Genomic DNA, 9,978 nt, shown 5'->3' on the forward strand with positions numbered 1-9,978 from the left:
ACGTTCTCTTAATGAGCGCTACGTTCGTGCCATGAACGCTGCCCACACGTGCGCGTCCTCTGCGCGTGCGCGTGGGTGAGAAAATGTTAATTCCATGCTTCAGCGCCACCCACGCGTTCGCGTGCTTCCTTCCAGATTCTCCATCGATGCGTGCGCGTCATGCACGCGTGTGTGTCGGTTGCAAAACTCCAATTCCAATTTTGAATTTGGCCGAAAATGCTTGTTCAAATAACGGAATGTTCTCTTTGAAAATGAGCACTCTCCTTGTTTATATCATGGGCCACGCTTTTAAAAGCGTAACCTAAGACTCCAAAGCGTGCTCAAACTTTAAAGTGTGCCTAAAAATTCCTCTTTTCTCCTTTTGAGCTTATTTTGTGATTTTTTTTCTTCTTTTTCTTTTTATTTCCTACAAAGTTTATAAAATCAAAAGATCAAAGTAATATACCATTTAAGCACAAAAACATTCAATATTTAAGCACTAATCATCATTTTCTTGTATGAAAAAGCATAGAAAACATGCACAAGATGACATGTCATCACAACACCAAACTTAAATCTTGCTTGTTCCCAAGCAAGAAAAGAATCATGCAGTAAGTTTTGACAAACCAAGGTGAGAAGAATAGCAAGTTAATGTTCATGGTAGGCTAGTTTTCTATGCATGCTACAATCATAAAAGAAATGTAAATGATTGATGCTTCTATCTAGCTTATTTTATGAAATCTTTTCCTTATATTTCTCCCTTGAAACAAGATTTACATTCTCTTATTAGCTTCTCCTTTTGGGTGCTTTGACTCATGAGTTGATAACAAAACTATGATTCTAAATGCTTTGTTTTCAAGTATTACCACTTGATACATAAGCACCACAAGCATTTAATTAGAGGACTTCTTTAAGCTCATTTGTTTCTTTTCTTTACTCTCTCTAATCATTGATGCTCAGAGCCTTGAGCTTTGAGGGAGTGCTTTTGCACTTGAGCCTAACCTTGACTCTAAGTGTTTTGTTTTCAAGCTTTTTGCATGATACATAAATACCACAAGTACTTAATAATTGAATTGTCATTGGTACTCAGAGCCTTCAGCTTTCTCATTATTTCCCTTTTTCTTTTCTTGCCTTAATTTGCAATTGCTTCTTCAAGGTTTTCATGATTTCAAAAATTTCATAAAATGTCCTAGATGAAAACTTCAATTAAATAAAATCTAATGCAATTGAGCAACAATTAATCATACTAGCTTTCCAATACTTGTATGCCCATGCTAAGTTCTTCTTTAATGCCTTGTTTGTTTATGATCATGATACTTTATTGCTTTAAACTTAAAAAATTCAAGATGGTAGTCATAATGTCACAGCAACATGTTACAATTTAAAAATCAAACTATGCTTATTCACAACACACATGCATACAAAGAAGATAAAGATAATCATGCAATTTACAGTGCTGGAAATAAGTAGGAGGAAAAAAGAACGTTACCACCTTGTAGTTCATCTTCTCTATTGTTGTCCTTTTCCTCCCATTCTTCCCCTTCCCATACCAACTTAGAGTGTTTGCTTATCCTCAAGCAATAATTGGTGCAGTGGTTATGGGATTTATGATGGATCATGAGTGTCTTACACAATGAAATGTTAGTAGTACATGTTTTTAAGCAAGCAAAATAAAAAATAACAATGAAGGCACAGGAAACAGAGACATTGTGATTGCAAAAATAAGAGGGATGTGCATGATACATTGCATAAAAGATAAGTGGCACACCAAACTTAATGTGACACTTTCACTTGGAATTAATGCAAGTATCCAGTAGAGATCGGGAATAATTTTTTTTTTTTTTGCATAGCAACACCAAACTTAGAATGCTATCACATGCCAATTTATTTGAACTAAAACTAATCAAAAGGAACTGTTCTATGCTAATAACACAATCACCAAGTAAAGAATTTTCACTAGTAAGGATTTCTTGGTGAGGTATTAAAAAGAACAGTTAATGAGCAAAATAAAAGAAAGTATTAAAACAAAGAAATGACTAAAACAAAGAGAAAAATAAAAATGTCAAACCAAAAGAAAGATAACCCTGCAAAGGCATTATGATTATGCAGACAAGTGGTGTTGCTGGATTCATTGCATAGAAAATTAAGTGGCACACCAAACTTAGAATCTTAGTGTGACACTTTCAATCTAGAATTAATGCAATCATCCAAAATGATTGAAAACAGATTGTTGTAGTGCAATACCAAACTTAGAATGTAATCATATGCCAATTTTATTGAAAATAAACAAAGCAAAGAAAGAAGATAAACAAAGCAGAGAAATGAAATGTTACCTAAGGTTGGGTTGCCTCCCAATAAGTGCTCCTTTAGTGTCATTAGCTTGACATGTTGTTCTTCACTTTCTTCCTCTTCTTCCAGTTTATTAAGAGGAATGACCTCAAGGGGAGAGAAAAGCCAGTCAGTGTCCCCTTTCTTGGTCTTTCCTCAGCAAGCTTCCTTTTGTTATTTGCTGGATTGAACTTGCTTGCTGGATCAGGGGTAGGATTGCTTACAGTTGACCTTTTTTTTCTTTATGGATATGATTAATTTTGGCTTGGTCACAATCCTCTTCTCGGTGTTGTTGTTAGTTGCCTTCACTTCTTTGATTTCAAGACTTGGTAGTTGTGTGATTGTTGGAGTGTTCTTTTCATCAATAGCCTCTTGAATTGGTGGTTCCATGAGCCCTTCCTCTATGCAGCTTTCTGCCTTAATTAAGTGTGGACTTCCTTGATTTTCTTCCTCACTTTCTTGTTCTTCCACTTCCTCCTTTGCATTCAACATTTGATTTAATAGCACTTTTATGGAGGAGGTTTGTTGTTCTTCCCAAGATTTCTTCATCTCCTCTTCATATCTTTCAATCACAGATTCAAGTGTTGAGAGTCTTTGGTTCAGGAAAATTTGTGGGGGTTATGAGTTTTCATGTTCCTTTGTCATCTCAAGTGGCTTCTGTGGATATGCAGTTTTAGGTTCAAATACCTCCACAACCTCATTCTTCATTGAAATTTCATTTGATACAGGGACCTCTTTTTCTTGTTCTTCCACTTCCTCACCTACAAATTTGTCTTCATCCTCAATGTTTGATAGTTCTAAGTTTCTCCTTATTTGCTCTAAGTGCCCATCCATCTTCTTGAAGAGGATTTCTTGCCTTTTCCAGGATTGTTCTTGTCTTTCTAGTAATTTTCTGGACTTTTGAAGGAGATCTTCTGCTAGCTCAAGAGATGAAGGTTGAGAGAAATTTTGTGGACATGGATGTGTTGTGGTGAAGTTGTTTTGAGGGGTATGGAATGAATTTTGTGAATATTGAAATGAGTTTTCTGTGTGGTGAAAAGAATTCTATGGTTAGAAAAATGAGTTGTATTGATTTTGGAGGAAACTTTGTGTTGGGGCATAGTCAAATGATGAAGAATTTTCAAATGAGGAACTGGGAGGTTAGGTTGGATAATTTTGCATAAATGAATTAAAGGTGTGCTCAAGTGATGATGGCTCTTGATAAGTGGAGTATGAACTGTCAAATGCTTTCTAGTTTTGATCCTCCCATCCACAATATGAATCATTGTTGAATTTATCAGAGTGTGGATCATTTTATGGCATTGGGGAGTACTCTTGCATGTATTCATTGAAAGAATAATTAAGAGATGATGTCTCTTACTGAATAGAATATGGAGCATTAAAATCTCTTTGGTTTTGACCCTCCCAATCACAATATGAGTAGTTGTTAGATTCATCAAAATAGGCTTCATTTTGTGTCTCTGGGAGGTGTTCATACTCTATCATTTCTTGTTGATATTCCCATCTACCATTAGCATAATGACATGAATCATTTTGTGGTATTGGAAAATATCTCATAAAATTGTCTTGCTCATCTGTTGGCTCTGAAGCATATCTCTATTGATTGGATTGCTCAGAATCTGTGATTTCTTGGTGATACTCCCAGCCACCATTAGAATAATGACATGAATCATATTGTGATGGTGGGTAATATCCCATGAAATTTGTTTGATCAAAAGATGAGTTGAACTCCATTTGAATTTTGTAAAACACAATCACCAATGAAAATCGAAATTCATGTCACAGATGAGAATTTCTTAGTGAGGCAATAACTCAAGCACCTTGGTATTAGCCTAAAATAGAAAATTAAAAGAACAAAAACAAAGAAAATACTTAATCTAGACTTATCACCTACTTAATCATTGTTGATCTAAATCAATCCCCGGCAACGGCGCCAAAAACTTGATGAGGGAAAATCGATTCCACACAAACTCACCGGCAAGTGTACTGGGTTGCATCTAGTAATAACTCACAGGAGTGAGGTTGATCCCACAGGGATTGATGGATCAAGTAACTTTAGTGAGGCGATTAGTTTAGTTAAGCTAACAATGGTGAATTGGGTAAAAGTGTATTGACAGAATGTAAATTGCAGAAGGTAAAAAGTGTAAAAGGTACATTTGTAGAAACTTAAAGAGAAAGAAACATAAATTGCAGCAAATGTGAAGGAAATTGGGTGCTGGAAAATTAAAGAAGCTGTAAATAAGAACTCAGGACAAGTAACAGAAAGGAAAAATTCACTAGATCATAGCTCTCAGAACAATTGCAGAAAATGTACATTGCATGAAAATTAAATCAAATAGATGAACATGAACAGAAATATAAAATTTTCAGAAAAGAAAATTGTAAGAGAGGATTATAGAAATTGAAATTGCATAAACTGAATTCAATATAACTGAAATATAGAAAGTGGAAAAAAAATGTATCAAAGAGCCTTCTATTCTACTCCTACTCCTACTCCTACTGTTGCCTACTACTAATGCAGCCTACTATTCGTCTCTACCTCAATGAAATGAAACTGATGCCTTTATATATGCTTTACAAAATGAAAATGAAATTACAAACAAATTACAAATAAAATGAAATTCCTATTCTAACTGTGTCTTGTGCCTTTGAGTGATGTCAATGGGCTCTGCTTGCTTTGAATTTTCGATGGGCTTTGAATCAGATTAATTGAGCTAGAGTTGCACTTCCAGGAGAATGGAGCGGTTTCAAATTGAGCGTAACGTTCATTCACCCACGCGTACGCGTCCTCTGCGCGTGCGCATCATTTTTCTTTTTGGCCTATCCACGCGTACGCGTCACCTATGCGTACGCGTGACCTTCAGAAATTGGACTTGTGACGTGTGCGCGTGCTATACACGTGCGCATCGTCATTGTCTTCAGCCTCAACCATGCTTACGCGTCCCATTCACGCGTACGCGTCTTCGATAGCATTCTCTTAATTAGCGCTACGTTCGCGCCATGAACGATGCCCACGCGTGCGCGTCCTCTGCGCGTGTGCGTGGGTGGGAAAATGTCAATTCCATGCTTCAGTGCCACCCACGCGTTCACGTGCTTCCTTCCAGATTCTCCATCAACGCGTGCGCGTCATGCACGCATCTGCGTCAGTTGCAAAACTCCAATTCCAATTTTGAATTTGTCCGAAAACACTCGTTCAGATAACGGAGCGTTCTCTTTGCAAATGAGCGCTCTCCTTGTTTATATCATGGGCCACGCTTTTAAAAGCGTGGCCTAAGGCTCCAAATCGTGCTCAAACTTTAAAGTGTGCCCAAAAATTCCTCTTTTCTCCTTTTGAGCTTATTTTGTGCTTTTTTTTATTTTTTTCTTTTTATTTCCTACAAAATTTATAAAATCAAAAGATCGAAAAATATACCATTTAAGCACAAAAGCATTCAATATTTAAGCACTAATCATCATTTTCTTGTATGAAAAAGCATAGAAAACATGCACAAGATGACATGTCATCAACGACGGGAAGACATGGTGCACGATGAAGGCAGAAAGAACGACGGCACTCTAAAGCTAAAAAGGGAATTCTCAAATAAATTGGCAGTAGACGTGGGTTCTGTGAAAAGGGAAGACAAAGAGAGGCTGAGGGCAGTGGGTAGGGATTATTGTTGATGGTAGTGGCTTCTATGAAAAGGGAAGAGAAAGAGAAGCTGATGGCAATGGATAGGAATTATTGTTGTGGCTGATGGTTGATGGTAGGGAAGAGAACGAGAGTAGAGAGTGTGTTAGTGGGTGAATGTAGCAAATTTAGGGTGAAGGTAGCTAAATGAATTTTAAAAATATTTGTGGTAAAAATAAAAATTTAACAATTATTATTAAACCCCATTTGAGTTATATTTATAAATTTTTTATTATGCTTATCACAAAAACTCAAAACACTTGAGCTTACTAAAGACAGACCTTTTTTTTTTAACCTATAAATTGGGGTCAGTCTAAAATCAGCACAGGTTATTTGGGCTTATCTGATGCGCTATTGAATTTGAAGTATTAGATCAGATTGACAAATAATCCAATGGCCTATATTTAATTTATAAATAACTTATTAAAAATTATTATAAAAATAATAAATGTTTTAATATTTTAAAATTGCCCCCATTATAAAATAAGAGAGAATCAGCAATGAAACCCTCCTTTTAGCCGGAGATTGCCGCTGCAAGGCTTTCCTAGCAAAGAAACCCTTCCACAACCATAGAGAAGATCTCCGGCAACGATTCTTCCTCTCTTGTCCTTGCTTGTATGATTGTCGACGACGAAGAAATCGATTAGTGAGTACCTATTAGCTTCTTCTCTCATTTTCTTCCGCTCCTTCCACTTCCTCTCTCAAATTCCATGATTTTTCATTTTCTTTTTAGTTAAATTATAATTATGATGGCTCTGTAATCTAGAACGATGAACAATTTCGGATTATTATACCAGGTTTTTTGTTTCAAGCACTTGCTCAAGTGTTTCATCAAAATAAAGAGGCCCCTATTCATGATACAGGATTTTTAGTTTTCAAACCTTTTTCCAATGTCCCATCCTTTTGTTTTTCAATTCATAATTGACTGACTTTTGTTCATCCTTTTTTAACTTATCAAGGTTTGAGATTTGAGTGAACTAAAAACACAGTCTCTAGAAAAATGATATTTTCTATTTTTGTTTTTTTATGTAAATATATGATTGTAGCTTTCAAATGCAAATTTGACTTCTTCTTTGGCCTCCAATTTTTACTGGTGAGATTTAACTATAGTGAATGCATGATTGTTGAGTTGCGATAGATATGAACAAAGTGAGTGACTTTTATTTATAATTAGAAGTAATACACCTTAGCATACATGTATCTATTTCTTCCATTGTGGTGGTTGTTCACTGTGATTGGATTGCACAATTGGGGTTGGAAGTATAGTTATTGAAGTCGTGGGGATAATTTAAGAATGATGAGACGAGTATGGATCTGAATTTTTTATTTTAGTTTGGCAATTTTACTATTCAAACATCTAAAGGTTAGTTTCATTGGTATAGCATTACTGAATGATCTTGAGAAAAATTTTTGAATGCTTTTTAAATCTAAAATTTCTTACAAATTTTTGTGATTAGAATGTGATAACTGATTTTTTATGTTGGTGAACAGGTTAGTTGAAGCCTATATATTCTCTTTTGTTGTTGAAAATGCATTTACAACAGATATAGAAAAGCTATAAGTCAGCAGGAGAAAAAGATCTCTAGATATTACTCAAGTTTTTAAAGATGAAGACAATTTGAAATCAAATTCTTTGAATTAATGGCTTGAGATCATGCATAGAATATGCATCACTGGATATAATTCTATTTGAATGTCTCTTGACATTTCCAATGATTAGTTCTCAATTTTGCATAATCATCACGCATTCAAGAAGCCGGTAAAAATCTACAACTGAGGATTTGTATCTTCTCAGCCCGTCAATATAATAATACATTCAGCCAGTGGCACTCTGCAGCTTTCAGGAGGTGGCAAAAGAAGTATGTAGAGGATAGAGTTGTTGTCTATCAATCTTATGTTGGAGATCATATTATTATAGCTTAGGAGATAGGTTGTATAGCCTTAAACAGTTGCTTACTGGTTATTGAATCTCATTCCTTTAGGTTTCCATCTCGTTGGTGATTCCTTTGTATTTTAGTATATAAGATTTTGGGTTTGGCTGTGTATAGAAGTTATAGGGATTACTCAAATGTTTTCCATGTCAGCTTCTATTCTGGCTCTCTATTGGCTTTCCTTGGAGAGACTAGAAAGTTAGAATTTTGTATATGCTTTTGCAGGGTCTTCCATGTAATTTAATTTCATGATTGGTTTTAATTGTCAATAGAAGCATATTATTGATTTCACTTTAATAGTAATATTAGTTTGCTTTCAGCTGTTTTAGTATTTTTAATTGTGGTATTTATTATTGGGAAAATTGTTATAAAATACTTGTCAAAATATTTAATTATTAAAAAGAAAATTTAATAAAAATAAAATTAAAAAATCTTTAATAATAACAAGGACTGATTGCCTACAATTACAAATCAATAAAACCAAATTCCAAAGAGTGGCTACAACAAATATAGGATCACACTGATGCTCTAAGAACATCAGAATTGGACATGAAGAATATCTATCTATAGGATCACACCGATACTCTAAGAACATCAGAATTAGACATGAAGAATATCTATATGTCAGTCAGTATGATACAAATGTTCAAGAGAACTAATGTTTTCAATGGATTGATCCCTTTAGAAGGCAATGCCGCAGTTGTCTACTCAGAGCCTCTAACTTCTCAAACCTGTCACCCTTTCCCTTTTTGTCAGCTGTCTCGCCTTTCTTCTTTTTCTTCTTCTTGATCTTGTTCTTGTTCTTCTTGAGTTTCTGTTCATCTTCTTTTGGCTCTGAACACTTTTCTTTCATGCTTCTCAAAGATGTTGCAAATACATCTTACTGTAGTCTGAAATTGTTAACATCAATGATATTATTACGTACTCAAACTTTACAAATAAGCATGAGAAGCAACCACAACAGACCACATTGATATATACTAACATTCAAATTAGAATCTCACTTACCTACACATCATTTTCAATATCACCCTTTAGTTTAATCAATAAAACTAAGAACAAGAAGAGAAACATATAAACATTGTGAGTGCATGCACGTGTGCACATGTCTGTATGCAATATACGTATACCTGAGGGAGGTTATCGACCCTTAAATCTGCACAAAGTCTTCATCATTGCCTCCTAAAGAAGAACATTTACCCCAACTTTCTTTGTTTGAGCTTGTACATGAGAAACAATCTTTAATTTGATTATTTATCTTATCCTGTAAAATCATAAAGTATGGGGATATAAGAGTCGCATTTCTTAGCAAAACTACTAAAAACATCATCACACCCATAATTATGATCTCTGCATCATAAAACTATGTCCTACATGGAGTGTTTTTAAAAAACATGAATAAACATGAGTGTTTACATCACGCCCATAATGTAGCTGAATGACTGAATCATACTAGCATATAAATATAACTATATAAGATCCTAAAAGCTAATCACCTCATTCTGGAACCATAAAAATAGAATTTAAAATTTTTTAAACCTCATAAACAGAACCAAAAAAATTTGAACAAACACATAAACAGAACAAAAAAACAATTGAATGAAATCAATGAAGTGAATTCATACAAAAAAACTGAACAAAAACATAAATAAAACAAAAAATTGAATGAAATCAATGAAGAAAATTCTTACCTGAGGCTGAGGCTCTATTGAAACTCTAGAAGTGCAGCGATGAAGGGATGACACGATGCTGAACGACGACGCTGACTCGCTGAGAACGACGACGCTGACTTGCTGAGAATGACGATGCTAAACGAAACGATGCGGGTGCCACGACGACAGCAGAGAGAACGATGGCGCACTGAGGCGAATGACGCGAAGAGAGAAGAGAGATACTGAGAATAAACGAGGGATGGAGAGAGGCTAAGAATGACGCCGGGAGATGCACTGAGACCGGCAGCAAGGGCTGGGCTGGACGGCAACAGCAGAGACCAGAGAAGACAGAAGAGTGGAGAAAGGGGTGGTGGTTCTGACTTCTGTGGATAGAAAGGAGAGTGCAGTGAGTTTACAGGGT

At 35.3% G+C, this 9,978-nt stretch overlaps 1 protein-coding gene across 1 annotated transcript in view; it reads right to left on the reverse strand.

Moving 5' to 3' along the window:
- LOC110269505 (protein FAR1-RELATED SEQUENCE 5-like) overlaps positions 1-3,141 on the reverse strand; it is a 15,228-nt gene extending 12,087 nt beyond the window's left edge. The window contains exon 1 of the mRNA XM_021117376.1: positions 2,995-3,141. Within this exon, the coding sequence (XP_020973035.1) occupies positions 2,995-3,141 (147 nt within the window). The remainder of the gene's footprint in view (positions 1-2,994) is intronic.
- Positions 3,142-9,978: the final 6,837 nt, after the last annotated feature.

The sequence above is a fragment of the Arachis ipaensis genome, chromosome B3, assembly GCF_059453495.1.
Source record: "Arachis ipaensis isolate K30076 ecotype BB chromosome B3, ASM5945349v1, whole genome shotgun sequence".
In the NCBI taxonomy this organism is placed as follows: Eukaryota; Viridiplantae; Streptophyta; class Magnoliopsida; order Fabales; family Fabaceae; genus Arachis; species Arachis ipaensis.